Source organism: Scylla paramamosain, chromosome 5, assembly GCF_035594125.1.
Source record: "Scylla paramamosain isolate STU-SP2022 chromosome 5, ASM3559412v1, whole genome shotgun sequence".
NCBI classification, from domain to species: Eukaryota; Metazoa; Arthropoda; class Malacostraca; order Decapoda; family Portunidae; genus Scylla; species Scylla paramamosain.
In genome coordinates, this window is record NC_087155.1 from 3,783,376 (window position 1) to 3,800,221 (window position 16,846).

Here is a 16,846-nt window from a genome sequence, read left to right on the forward strand (position 1 = left end):
AATTGAGCTTTAGCTCGGACCCTGTACAATACAACTAGGTAAATAAAATTTACAACTAGGTACACACACACACACACACGAACACGCACACTGCAAGCTTGATTGACTTCTGTAAAAATGCAGTTAGGTTGATACTAATATACAAGTAATACCTGTAATTCGAATTAATATGGTCCGTTTTTCTGGTCAGGAGGGTGGAGTTGACAATAAAATCTAAAAGCATACGAGGAACGAACGAAACGTCATTAACATTTAAATAGACAACTTACTTTTACACTGATAAGTAAACAAATAAAAATATTTTGTTAAAAAAACGTCAATATTATAGTCCCACAAGATAAAGGGAAAAATTTTCAATATGTTTGTTCTGATGTTCAGACTCGAACGCTCCTCTGCCGCTGGAGGATGTAAACAAATAGTCTGGACGGGCATCGCACTTTCAGCATTATTTCTAGCTGTATGTATTGAATTGCACTTTTCTCTTCCCCAAATCCGTGTATTTATAACTTCTACATGTAATACAAATGAAACTTTCATGATATATGTTTTCTTTTATTATTTGTAGTAGTGACTACGCTTCCTCTATTATACTTATTTGTACGCAATTATTTGAATATACCGTGAGAAATTAATCAATAAAGTGACTGGTTTTCCTGTTCATTTTATGTTATTTATTATATCTATATTTATTTATTTATTTATATATCTTTATTTTCTTAATGAGACCTCTAAGGTCGATTTTAAAGTGCCATTGCACATTTACGAAAATTTAGCAGCATAATAAGTGAGACTGTTTGCATCCATTGGTGCTGTAAAGTTTTCCTTTCAAGCTTGTCTGTGTAAATCTTGATGTAGTTTTTACCCATTTTTTAAAATGGTTTTATCACGTCATATATTGATTGGTTCACTGTTGAGGTTAAGGACATAATTTGGTATTTTATTTTATAACAGTCTTACTCTTTGTGAATGAAAAAAAAAATAGTTATTCTAGTTTTATAAAAGCTGCTCTTGTTTACTTTTTTTTTTTTACTTTCTTGTTTATTTTCTCTTAGATTATTTTATTTTTTCAGAAAAAAAAATCGAAGCTGATAGTTCAGGTATGCTAGTTTTGTTGTTTTTAGATGTATTTTTGTCTTCTTTAGCTTTTCTTGTATAAGAAGACTATGACTAAAGCAAATTCTAGATGTGAACTTACATAACTATTTTTTTTATATAAAATGTCAATTTATTTCTTGTAATAAGTTGTCAAAGGATTTATTTATTTACTTATTTATTTATTTATTTATCTATTTTTCATTAATACTACCATTTTGTGTAATTTCACACTGATGGTGGCTGTATGCTGTTCACCTTTTAAAAAACCTTGCAGTTATTATCTTTGGTTCCTTTTTCTTGTTTACTACTTTTAATTGATTATCTATTACTTCATACACCATGTTTGTATTACCAAGACCAGTGCATAACTTTACATATTTCTGCTCTAAAGTTGGTCTTCCAAGTTTTTTACCATTCTTCCAATTTCTCCAAATCTGATTAGAGTGTATTTGTATCTTGATTTGTTGTTCTGTTAAAGGTTTGTATATAATTGGCATACATTTTCAATATTGATATAGTGTTACTTGATAGAGCATTAATATATGCTATAGAAAATAGAACTTTTTCATACCATCCCACTTAGATTTTATTTAATTTACAGGTATATCTTGTCTTTTATCAGTCAGAAAGCCTCAACCATAAACATATCCACTCTGCCCGTCAAATTTCTTGAAATGTGGTGGATGCTAACAATTTTTTTTTCTTTTTAAATGAAGTTAGTATATCACATCATAACGTTATTCTCTTTCATAATGTGGAGTCCAGTCTTCCAGAGCTTTGAATGTATTTGTTAAACAAGTTTTTACAACAAAACCATGCTGATATGATGTTATCATGTCAGCCTAAAATTATGCCAAGTCACTTTATTGATTAATTTCTCATCTTGTCAAAACTGTTTAGCAATAATAAAAGTAAAAATCTAGCCAGTTCGTCTTCTCTTTTTGACTTGTGGCATCTAGCCAAAAAATATCTCCAATTTTTCTTCTTCCTCTCCCCTTGCCTCCCCCCAAATCATCCAGATGGCTCCACTGTCATCTCTATTTCTAAAGTTGAATTCTTCTCTAAGACCTTTGCTGATAACTCCACATTGGATGATTCAGGGTTTGTTCCACCTCTACCTCTCCCCTCAGTGTATATTATAATGGGTAAAGAAATTCTTTGAAGTGATGTTTTCTGTCCCTTCCTTGACCTTGATTCTTAGATGGTTTATGATCCTGATAAGTGTCTTTAATCTTTATCCATTATTGTGCTTCTGTACTTACTCCTTATCTCGTCAAGTTTTTCTGTCTCTTGTCTGTCATTTAACATCCCCCTTTCCTTGCTGGAAATTTAACCATGTTGAAACTACTCCTAAGAAGTGTGACTGTTCTGGTTCTTTAACCTGTACAGTGTTTTTAAAGTTTATATACGATTTCATTTTGAGCCATATTACGGCCTTCAGTTTTGTTTGTTTATATAAGAATTGTCACTAACAGTAACAAAGAATATTTTGAGAAGTCAGGAGTGAATGTTTTCACATACATACCTATCTCTTGGTCTTTGAGTTATTATAGGTTGAATACTTCTATAGGAACTAAGACATATTTGGGGATAATTTTATTTTTTCAATGTCTGTGTCAGCTTGCATATAATATCAAAGCAATAAAATGAAATTCAAAGATACAGTATTGGAGAGGAATAAAGATTTTAGTTATAAATGTTGCGAAGTTGGCTACACAGGGCGGGCTGCTATGTTTCTCTAAAAAGCATCACATAAAATAGTAAGTTACTTTCTCTTAAGAAATTATTTCTCAAATCCTTAATCAGTAAGGCATAAGAAATGGGAAACGAGACTTCAGAGTAATCAGAAAGGAAAACTGAAAGTTGTAAAATTCATAGTATGTTCAATTCTTTGAGAACTGTGGGTGTAGTAGCCACAGCCTTAAAATGTGGGGTGTTGCCAGAAGTACATCCAATCTTTTTCTTGAACATACAATTCTTCTTTATTCATAGGTATTTGTATTGGTTGTGGAAAATGTATGTAAAGGTGAGAATAAAAGCTTTAAAAAAATATAAAAATAAAATTTTGCATCCCTAGTCTGATATTGTGAGCTCTTGAGAAGTGAAAAAATCCAAGAATTAGCATCATATGGCAGCCACACTTCCATTCTTTGCATGGAAATATATATATCTATATATATATATATATATATATATATATATATATATATATATATATATATATATATATATATATATATATATATATATATATATATATATATATATATATATATATATATATATATATATATATATATATATATATATATATATATATATATATATATATATATATATATATGATATATATAATCAAACAATTTGTTATTTTTCTCATTTTATGTGGTACATAAAAATATGAAAAAATGTAAGACTTTATGGATTAAACTGGTGACTTAAAACTTTAATTTCCTGTCTTTCTAAAGCTTTTGAGTGTTTCCTCAACAGGAGGATTCTGAGGTACCTATCTCACAACCATTTTGCTGATAATCAATATGGATTCCCAAATGGACTATCCACTAGTCCATCCATCTAGCTTTCCTTACAGAATTTTATTATCCTTTTCTAAGGATTTTGGTAAAATCTTTGGTGTTGCTTTGGCATATCAAAAACTTTTGCTAAAGTCTGGCATAAATCTGTAATTTCTGATTATCTGTCATACAGTTTCTATCTCTTAGCACCTCCTTTTAAAATTTTCTTCCTAGCTCCTCTGTCACTGTAGTGATAGAGGTCATTGTTTTTTCTCTTCAACCTATTAACAGTGATGTTCCAAAAGGATCTTTCCTATCATTGTTATTCATAAATTATCTTCTCAGTCAAAATTCTTGTCATATCCACTCTCATGCTGGTGACTCTATCATGCATTTCTCAACATAATTTGCAGGACATCTAACTCATCAGAAAATAAACAATTCACATAAAGGCACAGGATGCCTAACTTCTGATCTTTCTATTACAGTAATCCCTTGATTAAGTGAACACCATTATGCTGAATTTCAGATAAAGCAAACCTTACACCATCTAGCAAAATATTGGTTATGAGATAAACTGTTTGATGGCAAGAGCCAAAGACAAGGGAGGATGCAGCAGATAGTTTAGTGTAAGACATAGCTGGTTGTCCACTTGTTGCCATCCTGCTTAGTTTGTGCACCTGTCTGTAATGTTGTTAGATGCAGACATATGTTTATACAAAACAGTAATGTACAGTAACAGTGCAATTCTAAGAGTGAACATACAGTATCAGTACAGAACTAAACATAGCCCTCAATACAGGGTGTCCTGCAAGTTAAGATACATATTTTGGGATATGATAGTTCAAGTAATTCTAAGTTGAAAATACTCCATACACATATGCTGTGTTTTGCTTTGTTTTGCAAGAAATTAATGTGCAAGTTGTGTGTTGTGGGAACTGCTTGGGTGGATGGCCGCCACCTCCTTCCTTCCCTCCTTGACTTGCTGCATACTCCAGAGGTGCCACACGGCATTAAGTGATAATTTTTTTTGTACAATCTACGCTGTCAAAGTCTTTCAGGAAACAGTAAATGACAAATTATTTTTTGTGTGTCAGTGAAGGAACTGTACAGGTAACACCAGCAATACTATGATTGTCAAGTGCTACTTTTTAAAACATGTACTTCTATAATATTTTTGTTGATATACCATATTTTCTGGCATATTAGATGCACCTCTGCATAAGACACATAACTATTTTACAAGTAAGTTTTGTGGGAAAATTTTGTTTCATCATAAAGTTATGGGCAAAAAATTGTGTGTGTGTGTGTGTGTGTATTTACCTAGTTGTATTTACCTAGTTGTATAGTACAGGGTCCGAGCCAAAGCTCAATTAGTCCTGTCTCCATACCCGAATTTATCTAATCTTTCTTTAAACATGTGCACACTCTTTGCCGCAACCACTTCTTCTTTTAAGTTATTCCATATTTCAACCGTTCGATGCGGAAAGCTGTATTTTTTAATATCTCCCAAACAATGACTCTTCTTTAATTTCTTCATATGTCCCCTTGTACGTCTATCTCCTTCCTCCACTTTTACAACTAGGTCATCTCTGTCTATCTTCACCATGTTGTTTATTAATTTGAACATTGTTATCAGGTCTCCTCTTTCCCTTCTTTCTTGCAGTGTTGGTAATCCAATTTCTTCCAGTCTTTCCTCATAACTTAGGTCTTCAGGTATCATTTTCGTAGCTGTTCTTTGTATCCTTTCCAATTTCCTTATATCTTTCTTCTTGTGTGGAGACCATACCACTGCTGCATATTCCAGTTTGGGGCGTATCATGTGTGTTATAATTTTCTTCATCATTTCTTTGTCTTGGTAATTAAATGTGTAATTAAATGTGTGTGTGTGTGTGTGTATGTGTGTGTATAAGAGGGTCAATGGCCAAGGGTAACAAAAATTTTTAGTAAAAAGAAAGGCTCACTTAATGCCAGTACCCATAGAGATGTCAGATAGAATAATAAAAAAAAAACAAAGAAGTGCTTTAAAACCTTTCTCTTGAAAAAAATTCATGTCATAGGAAGGAGGAAATACAGAAGCAGGCTGGGAGTTCTAGACTTTACCAGAAAAAGGGATGAATGAATGAAAATACTGGTTAACTTTTGCATTAGAGATGAGGACATAATAGGGATGAGAGAAAGAAGAAAGTCTTGTACAGTGAGGTTGCAAGAGGAGGGGAGGTTTGCAGTTAGCAATATCAGTGGAACAGTTAGTGTGAAAATAGTGGTAGAAGACAGCAAAACATGCAACATTGCTATGATGAGAGAGATTTAGTTAGAGAAGAGGAGTTGGTAAGATAAAAACTTTTGATTCCACTCTCTCTAAAATAGTGGTGTGACTGGAACCCCTCCATACATGTGAAGCACACTCCATACGTGGACAGATAAGGCCCCTGTACAGGGTTAGCAGCTGGGGTGGGGGGATGAGAAAAACTGGCAGAGACAAAATAGAATGCCTAACTTTATAGAAGCTGCTTTAGCTGGAGATGAGACGTGAAGTTTCCAGTTTAGATTGTAAGTAAAGGACAGACCGAAGATGCTCAGTGTTGAAGAGGGGGACAGTTGAGTGTCATTGAAGAAGAGGGGGTAGTTGTCTGGAAGGTTGTTTCAAGTTGATAGATGTTAGAATTGAGTTTTTGAGGTAATGAACAATACTAAGCTTGCTCTGCCCCAATTAGAATTTTTTTAGAGAGATCAGAGGTCAGGTATTCAGTGTCTTCCCTGCATGAGCTATTTATTTTCTGAAGGGTTGAACGTCTACAAAAAAGACGTCGAAATGGGTGGTATCATCAGCGTAGGAGTAGATAGGACAAGAAGTTTGGTTTAGAAGATCACTGATAAATAATAGGAAGAGAGTGGGTGCCAGAAATCCTAAAAGAATGTGTTTTGTCCTCTCATCTGGTGTCATGCATCACTGTTGCTATGTAGTACTTCCATCACATCTAAAACTCTGTGTGTGTGTGTGTGTGTGTGTGTGTGTGTGTGTGTGTGTGTGTGTGTGTGTGTGTGTGTGTGTGTGTGTATTTACCTAGTTGTAATTTACAGGACCTGAGCCATGCTCGTGTGGCCCAGTTTTTCTTTGAAGTTGTGTACACTCATTGCCAATTCTACATCCTCACTGAGCTTGTTCCAAACTTCTATATTTCTCTGTGGGAAACTGTATTTCTTTATGTTACTCAAGCATCTTCCTTTTCTTAGTTTTTTGCTGTGGCCTTGTGTGTATGTGGTATTTCTTACTTTCCTTAGTAGTAGTTTCTCATTATCTATTTCTTCCACTATATTCCACAATTTTTAAATTAGTATTAAGTCTCTACTTTCTCTTCTTTGTTCCAATCTTGGCAAATTAATTTCTGTTTTCATATGTTAATTCTTCCAGTTCTGGAACCATCTTCATTGCCATCCTTTGTATCCTTCCAAGTTTTTTCACATGTTTCTTTCTGTGGGGAGCGCATACTGATTCAGCATATTCCAACTTTGGTCTTATCATAGTAGTAATTATCTTTTTCACCATATCTTTATCCATGTAGTGGAGTGCTGTTCCAATATTTCTCACCATTTTATATTTATCTCTGAATATCTTTTCTACATGCTTCTCTGACTGTTGACTATCCTATATTATCACTCCCAGTTATTTCTCTAATTTTGCTTTTATTTATTTTTTTCATTTCCCATTTTATAAGTCCATTTTGGCCTCTACTTTTTCCCATTTCCATTACATGACATTTTTTTTCATTATAAATTCCATCTCCCATTTCTTACTCCAGTCCCAGATTTTATTCAAATCCTCTTGTAGATCTTCACAATCTTTGTTGATTCTTATGTATTAGTAATTTGGCATCGTCTGCAAACAAGCTCATGTAACTCTTTACTCCTTCAGGCATGTCATTTATGTAGATCAGGAAAAGTACTGGTGCCAGCACCAATCCTTGTGGTACTCCACTATCTACTTTTCTCCATTTTGATTTTACATCTTTTAGTACTGTTCTCATTTCTCTTCCCTTTAAGTAACTTTCCATCCAGTTTTTAAAATTTTTCCATTTAATCCTTCCATATTTTCTAGCTTCCATAATAACCTGTTATGGGGAACTTTGTCAAAAGCCTTTTTAAAATCTAAATACACACAGTCCACCCATCCATCCCTCTCCTGTGTTATATCAGTTACTCTTAAAAAAAAGTTCATCAGATTAGTTACACATGACCGCTTTTGTCTAAAGCCATACTGTTTTTTTGTTTTTGTTATTATATCATGTTTTCTAGAAATTCTGTTCACTGCTTCTTTATCACTTCTTCACAGATCTTACATACCATGCTGGTCATTGATACTGGTCTATAATTTAGTCTATAGTTTCCACTTTTATAAATTGGCATTATATCCACTCTCTTCCATTCCTTAGGCACTCTTCCAGTTGATAATGAGCACTTTATTATGTCATATACTGGTTCAATTGTTTCCTGCACTCTTTTAGAGTGAAACCTGTTACTCCATCTAGTCCTGTTGCTTTTCTCTCTTCCAGTTCCTCCATCATTTTATAAACTTTGATTACTACAATTTTCCACATTTGCTTTTCTGTCCTCTCATCTTGTGGTTCTTTAAATTATGATTCTTCTGTGAAAACTTGTTGAAACTTTTTGTTTAGTAATTCGTTCATATCTTTTGAGTCTTCATATGTTTAATTTCCATCCTTCAGTCTTTTTAATTTTTCTTTTCTTTTAATTTTTTTTCATTTATGAATCTGTAGAACAATTTTTTGGGTCATCTTTGCACTTTTCAATGATATCCTCTTCATATCCTTTCTCCTCCTTTCTTCTTATTTTCACTTATTCATTTCTTGCTATCTTAAAAGTCTTCTTTATGTTTTTGGTTTCAATTTCTTTTAATTCTTATCCGTTTTATTTTTTTTCTTTGCCCTTGTACACCTACACCTTGCATTGAACCACACTTGTTTTCCTTTACTCTAGGTTTGTGTAATGGGACATATTTATTCACTCCAATCTCATATATTTCCATTATCTTGCATGTCATTTGCTGTTTTCAGCTTTTCCCAGTCCATTTCTTCATAAAATTTCTTAAGGTCATCTATGTTCACTTTTCCATAGTTTATCTTATTTTCTTTGTATGATTCATCCTCTTCACTGACATCATTATTGGTCTCTTTCTCTCACTACACAATCACTTTTTCTCATGGGACACAAGTATCTTAATTCTTTAGTAAGGTCTGTATCCTCTTGTTAGTATTAAGTCTAGTCATGCTGCTTCATCATCTCCCCTATATCTTGTATTTTCAGTCACCCATTGTACCATTGAGTTTTCCATGGTCAGTATGTGTGTGTGCATGTATGTAAGTGTGAGAGAGAGAGAGAGAGAGAGAGAGAGAGAGAGAGAGAGAGAGAGAGAGAGAGAGAGAGAGAGAGAGAGAGTCAGAACAATCCTGAGGATTGCAAAGTTGAATGAGACTGATTGAGAAAGGAAATGGATGGAAGGAGCATAAATGTGAAGGAAATGGATGAAGGAAAATGAAAAGGAGTGGAGAACAGGAAAAGAGAATACTGTACTTATTTTTCAATGCTTCCTCACTCCCTCTACTTCTTCACTCACTCCTCACCCTTGCTGCTTATATTTATTCTTTTTAGTTTCTCCTCATCCTCCCATCTTCTCCTTTACTCTCCCTCCACTTCCTTGCCCCATGTACTCTCCTTCCCTTGTTATGTTCCTTTTTTCTTTCCTCTCCCTTCCTCTTTTATCTTGTCTCAAACCTCCCTCCCTGTCACCTTCCCTCCCTGTTATCTGTCAGAGATTAGGAACAAGGGAGAGGAGGGCAGGGAAGGAGAGAGAGAGAGAGAGAGAGAGAGAGAGAGAGAGAGAGAGAGAGAGAGAGAGAGAGAGAGAGAGAGAGAGAGAGAGAGAGAGAGAGAAGTGGGGGTGGATGGATGGATGGAGGGAAGGGAGAGGAGGACAGGGAATGGGGAGGAAAGGAGGGAAAGGAGAGGAGGACTGAGAATGGAGAGAGAAGAAGGGAAGGGATAGGAGGGGAGGGGATGGGGAGGAAAGGAGGGAAAGGAGAGGAGAGCAAGGAAGGAGGGAAGGGATAGGAGGGCTAGGGATGGGGATGGGAAGGAGGGAAGGGAGAGGAGAGCAGAGAAGGGGGAGAAGGGAAGGAAAAGGGAAGGAAGGGAAGGAGAGAGAGAGAGAGAGAGAGAGAGAGAGAGAGAGAGAGAGAGAGAGAGAGAGAGAGAGAGAGAGAGAGAGAGAGAGAGAGAGAGAGAGAATTTTATTATTAGTAACAATATTTGTGTGTAGTGTACTACTGTTTCAATTCCACACCTATAAGCATAGACTTACAGGCTTAGGCACCTGTATTATGGCCACATTAGATGCACGGTAATTATTAGATGGTTTTTTTTTTTTTTTTTTTCAAGAAAAAAGTGTGTCTAATGCACTGGAAAATATGGTAATTTCTTTTTATGCCTGACTAACAATTGTTGTTTTCCAGCTCAGGGTAGTTTGGTCTCCTTCATAGTTAAGACCATAATTAGCCAGCATAGAAGAATTTGCTTTTGGAAGATGGGGATGAATATAATCATTGTCAGTTTTCTGCAAATTTATCTAATACCTAATGAATGTGATACTCATTGAAATAATTAATAAATTTATCATTGAAACAAGTTTGATGTACTTAGAAATAGTGAAAATGTTGGTTGACAGACTGAGAAAAAGGATTGCATACAAGTATTGGTCATCATGAAAAGGTTATTGATTACATTGTTATTTGTTGATTGTGGATCACCTTTAGTGTATCTAATATCTTCTTAATGTGGGAATGCAAGACTGGGTTTAATTGGGAAAAAATGGATATGATTTTCTTAATTTTTTGATAAGAGTACAGATAACCATAATTCAAACACAAAGCAGAAGCACGATCTAGCAAGAATTGCAGCTAAATCCATGTTTAGTTTTTCATTGAAAGAATCAAATATCAATATGAAAGAACTCTGGGATGGGTTTGTAATAATGAATACATGGGGTGCAACACCCAATGTCTTCAACATAAATATTTGTTTTCCTTGTACATAATTTATGTAAATTCCAGGTCATTTTGTGAATGTGGACATGGAGAAATCCCCAGTTGCTCCAAAAAGAAAAATGGGAGAAGAAATAACGGAAAATTTTGTAAGTATTTTCGTGGCATGATCTTAATGAGTGTTTCATTCTGTCTTTATACTTTTCAGTTCTGGCACCAGTTTTTCTAATATTGTACTCCCACAAGCAAATGTCTGTGGCTGAAGTGTCTGTACATGATTTTAGTTGATACATTTCATGCTCTCTCTCTCTCTCTCTCTCTCTCTCTCTCTCTCTCTCTCTCTCTCTCTCTCTCTCTCTCTCTCTCTCTCTCTCTCTCTCTCTCTCTCTCTCTCTCTGCTAGTTTTCTTAGGATACACGGATATGCTGCATTTTGTTGAATTTTAGCATGTAGGAGAATGATAGTTTATCATTCATCACCTATTATTCAGATGGTATGAGGTGGTTTAATGATGTAATCACTGTTATAGAATACAGTTAATTTTCCATCTCTGATTTTATATAATAATTTAAGATATGCTGGAGATCCACCATCTTAACAATATGCTGTAACATATTTAAAATAGACAGTAAATATGGAGAAAAATAGTTGTTGATGTCTACTTTAAAGATGAATTACTAAACGTATCTACAATCTAGATAAAAAGGATGGTTAGAGTAATGGAATTATTATAAAGGGTCAAGTGATTTACTGGGTGATTTAATCAACTGCAAAGTGATGGGCATAATATTAAGTGGTAGTGTTGCCTAGAGACAATAGGAGGGAATGAGATAACAAGAAAGCATATATAATAGTTAGATGCTTTGGATATGTACATACAAAATGAAGGTCTTCTGAAATTGAATTATGATATTAGAATACTGAGGGAAGAGAGAATGGGAGAGTGCAGCAATGAAATTCAAGGACAGGAGAAAATGGGAACTCTTATGCCCATATCACTAAATATTTTATAAGAATTTGAAAGAACTGACATTTAAAGAGGAAAAGAAAATCTCTCTGCTTCATTTCCAGTATTCTGTTATATTCATATTTGTTTTAAATGGTAAGATTATACTTTACTTTACAGGATGGAAATGGCATTATAAAAAAATCTAAGGGGAATCATGTCCGTAGTGAAGGATTTGCCATCACTGAAGTGCGAGGTGATCTCTTTACATGTTCAGATGACACCTCTTTAGCTCACTGCATATCACAAGATGTACGGATGGGCAAAGGTATTGCAGCTCATTTTAAGGTAGGTTGAAAAAGATATGTCTGTGTTGAAATTGAAGCTTTGTTTGTATTATAATATTTCAGACTGTATTATCATCTGAAACTTATGACTGAGTACAGTTGTCTGCTCAGTGGCCAAGGTGTTATCAGAAATTGAATGGTAGAATGCCTGTCATTATGGCATTTTTTTTTTTTTATTTGTAAGCATATATGCTCATGAGTTTTGCTTAAAAAATGTACATCCAGACTAATGATGAACCACCTGCATTTCTATGCTGCTGAGCATGAAAAGTGGATGTGGCTGACTGTAGATCAGTGGTTTCCAAACTATGGGGTATTTGGCATTCTTAAGGGTGGGGTAGGGTGAGTTGGATAAGCATTTGCTAAATTAATTTGATTAATACCTTAGAATATTTACAAATAACCCTTTTCACAATTCTTCAGAAACTGCTACAATATACAATATGAAGTTCATAGTTTTTTTGTCACTCAGCTATTTTGATTATTACATGCCAAAATAGTGAGAGGGATGTTTGATGAGTCAGACATATGTATATTGTGAAGATGAATATGAAAGATAGATGGGAGTATGGTAGAAAGTAATTAGGGGTTCCTCGGGTTATACCAGAGTTTCATTCCTAGGCCATGTTGTAAACCAAATTACAGCAAAAGTCAGAGCCAGTTTAAGTCTGCATCTACAGTATGTAAAAAAATAAAAGAAAAGAAAAAGAAGAGAGAGAGAGAGAGAGAGAGAGAGAGAGAGAGAGAGAGAGAGAGAGAGAGAGAGAGAGAGAGAGAGAGAGAGAGAGAATAATTTCTTGTCCTTACTTCTATGGTTGGCTTGCTCTACGCTTATTAACACTCTTGAAAACTCACTTGGCACTTTCACATCACTAATGGCAGCTTCACCTTGTACCTTAAGATTAATAAAAAAATAAAAAAAAGGCACCACAATATCACAGTCATATGGCACCTTAAGGTTGTGCAGATTAGCGCAAGCCTTAAGCTGCATAAGCCAAACCATACTGACCAAAGACTCTTCACTTTCACTCCCTTCTCCCTTTTCACTTTTCAAGGCTTCAAACAAGCTTTCAGTCTTCTCCTTAATTATCTAACATAAGTTCTGTAGGATACACTGTTGATGCTGTCTTTGAGCCAAAGTACTAATAACTGCTCAGTTTATATAATCAGACACTTCCTTTGATATATGATGCCTTAACTATCAATATTATGCAAGTAATAAAACCCTAACTTTAATGATTAATTATTGAAAACAAGGGTCTTGTGGGTTTCATCACTCTGGCCCTGGATGTCTCATATGAAAAGTGGAATTTTTAGGAATGTTCTTAAAATTTATGGTATAGGAGGACAGTTTTTGGAAGGAATCATGGATTTTTATAAGATGCAATTGTGTATGTAAGAGTGGAGGAAGAGCTTGGAAAGCTTCACTTTATGAACAGGAATGAGGCAAGGATGTGTGATGTCTACATGGTTGTTTGATACATTCGTAGATGGCTGTATAAGGGAGATGAACAGTAAAGTAGGAAATGTTGGTAAAAGACTAAAGCAGATTGGAGTGAGATGGGCTCTAGTAGCACATTTATTCACGGATGACATTATCTTACTAGCAGAAAGTGAAAGGCAACTTCAGAGTGTGGTAGATAGGGTATATGTGAGAGGGAAGCTGAAAGTGAATGTTGGGAAGAGTGAAGTATGCATTGGTGTTTGAAAGAAGTGGAAGCATGTTACTTTAGGATGCCTTATTAGATGAATGTACAAACCATTAAAAGGTGTGAGGTGGTTATTAGAGGAGGGAGAATGGGGGAAGCAAATGAATTTAATTATTTGGAAACAGTCTAGAGTAAACATAATGAGATAGATGGAGAGATAAAAAGAGGTTTGTGAAAGATGGGTAGGTCATAGCATCATGTGCAAGAGTTCTGAAAGGTAAAAGTATGTCTAGTGTCTATGGATGTAAAGACAGGTTAAGGCTGGCTCACACTGGGCAAATTCTGGCAGAATATCAGGAATTGTCAGTGACAGACACCAAGATGGTGCCCTTTGCTGAGAATTCACAACCACCTGTGTGTTGTTTTGGTGCAGGAATGAGGTCAATTGCTTGGCTGAGAAAAAACAGGTACTGTTGAGCCAACCAATTCAAATGTGATACAAAGCCAAATGTGTCACTTGTGTTTACCACAGCCAAGTGAACTTCTGTCAGCCCACAGTCTCAGCCAAGGATGCTGTCCCTCAACAAGAAGCTGGTCTTGAGGATGAGATATGTGATTGCTCACATCCAACTTTACCCCATGTAAATAAAAAAAATAAATATATTTTTTTAAAAATCAAATTTCTTGATGATCTAATTGTTGCTATTTAATAGAGAATATAAGACTGCATCAATAGATGTAAGTGAAAAAAAAGTCAGTTCTTCTGTTGGTGTTTTCTAAATATTCACCTACTGAGCATTTTCAGCACTGAACATTTTTTTCCTCAAATTGTTTTCTTAAGGCTTATGGCATGGGTTATATGCAGGAGCAAAAAATATGTGCTGCAAAATATGTGCTACATGCAGTTTTTTTTTTACTTCAACAAGGTTTTTGGGGTCTCAGGGATGTTCTTAAAAAGAGGCATTAATTTTACATGGATTTTCCATACCCACAGGTGTGTATAACAAGGGAGGATTGTATATAGATTTTGTTGCTCTTTGTCAGTACCCCTTTTACATAAAAGAAAAAAAAAAAGATTGATGAAATTAGGTCGGAATCTCCAATGGACTATGATATTCTTAGATGATGATGTGATTTGTTGTGAGAGACAAGAAAGGAAGTGGAAGTGGAGGTGGAGAGATGGAGATATACACTGAAGAAGAGGGGATTGAAAGAAAGTAAACAGAACCAAGACTGAGTACATGTTTCTCAATGCAGATGATGAGGAAACAAGAAGACAACAAGGTGGAGACATGGCAAAGTTTGATGAATTTAGGTATTTGGGGTCCACATCATAAAGAGATGGAGACTATAGTCAGGGATTAAGAAGAAAGTGCAGGTTGGATGGAGAGTGACATTTGTCTGGAAGGTTTCAACAAGGAGGAAAGGGAAGATATACCAGGCAGTAGTCAGACCAGCCATGCTGTATGGTATGGAGACAGTACCACTGACAAATAAGAGGCAGAGCTGGAAGTACACTACCCTCTTGAGTTTTGTGCTTGCTTTCTTCCAAAGGCATAGACTGAGGGATGTGAAACTCAGGATATTAAAACACTGAAGAATACTGCTTAATTCTGGCTCCATGGCCTAGAACTGCGTGAATGTATGTGTTTTGTCCTCAAATCTGGTATGACATAGATTTGCGGCATTGCTGCCACAATATGTTGTGGCACTGTGCAGTGGATGCAGTACAACTGCATCTAGAACTGTGTTCTCACACCCAGCATGACACAACAGTGTGGTGATGTGGTGCCACCACAACATGATGTGGCACTATGCAGTGGATGTGGTGCTGCAGTAGTGCTGAGCACCTCTCATTTGCTTGTGTATGCTTTCACCATTCAGCAGCACTATCACTGTGTAGTGTGATGCTGGCCTTTCTCTCCCCCCCTTTGCATGGAAACCACTGTGACTAGTGTTGTGGCAAACAAGGGGTTTATCTTCATAAATGCAAATGCTCCCCAACTTACAAACATGAGTTATTAACATCCAGAGATGCAAGCGTGAGGCTTGGCTCAGGAGAAATCCTGAGTCACCTGTAGCATCAATATGAAGATCAAGTGGTATTGTGTTGTTTACAATGTGTCAAACTACTGCACTGCTGTCATGCTAAATATGAAGACAAAATATACACATGCTCACAGTTCTAAATGATGTGGTGGTGCTGCACTGGTGCATCATACTGAATGTGAGAACAAGGTAGACACTCACACACTGCTAGGCATGTGGCCAGCATAAATAAGCATTTACAGTGTTTTCAGTACCCCAAGTTTCAAGATCCTTGAGTTTAGCAGTATGGCTTTGGAAGAAAACAAGTGCAAAGCTCTTGTTCTTTACAAAAAAATAACAAGACTGTAATTATTTATGAATGTTCATAAGTCTAACCTGTTCATAAGTCTGATGTTCGGGTATGTGAGCTGTACACATAGCATGTACATATTTATTTTTACTATTTGTGTTACCAATGACATGAACCATATGCGATGAAAACCTTAAACTTGAAGAGATAATGCACAAAAGTCAGGATGGTAAGAATTTAGGACTTGGCATGAAACTTGAGGATCACAAATCTTGGATAGCATAAAACTGAGGAAGGTAGGGAAGTTAAATGAAGATACTGCAATTTTTTCATGAAAGTGACAAAGTTGGACAAAATGAGGAATGAATACATCATAGGTACAAAACATGTATGGTGGTTTGGTGATAAAATTATAGAGGTGAGATTAAGGCAGTTTTGGTATGTCAAGAAGAGAGACATGAAGTATGTGGTTAAGAGAATGCGGGAGTTGAATCTATCCAGCAGGAGAAAGAGAAGATTTAAGAGGTTTATGGATGCAGTGATAGAAGACTTGCTTGTAATGAGTGTGACTGAGAAAGGTGCAGAAGACTGAGCACAGTGAAGGAAGCTGATCAGCTTGGGCAGCCTGTAACAAGAGTTGCCAATAGAAGGAGAATTATTGTTTTGTTGTTGTTATTTTATAAACTGTTATTTTTATGAATAAAACTTCTGTGATAATTTGTTACAAATGTATTTCACATCCTTAAAAATTATAGTTCATAAAATGTCTCTGATACTTTACAGTTCTGTTATGAACACATTCTAGACAGATTCATCATAGTCGAAAGACATGTAATATTTATCAAAGCGACTGAGTAAAACACAGTTTATATCATCTGGTACACTGTTTACATGGAAGGT

General features: G+C 35.4%; 1 protein-coding gene across 2 annotated transcripts in view; it reads left to right on the forward strand.

The window, feature by feature from the left end:
* Window positions 1–375: 375 nt before the first annotated feature.
* Window positions 376–16,846, forward strand: part of LOC135100424 (ADP-ribose glycohydrolase OARD1-like) — a 44,605-nt gene continuing 28,134 nt past the window's right edge. Inside the window, exons 1-4 of one of the 2 annotated variants that reach the window (XM_064003276.1) lie at window positions 376–457; window positions 1,071–1,097; window positions 10,736–10,815; window positions 11,793–11,960. In XM_064003276.1, the coding sequence (XP_063859346.1) occupies window positions 10,756–10,815; window positions 11,793–11,960 (228 nt within the window). In that variant the 5' untranslated portion in view covers window positions 376–457; window positions 1,071–1,097; window positions 10,736–10,755. The remainder of the gene's footprint in view (window positions 458–1,070; window positions 1,098–10,735; window positions 10,816–11,792; window positions 11,961–16,846) is intronic. The other variant, XM_064003275.1, reaches the window with a different exon arrangement.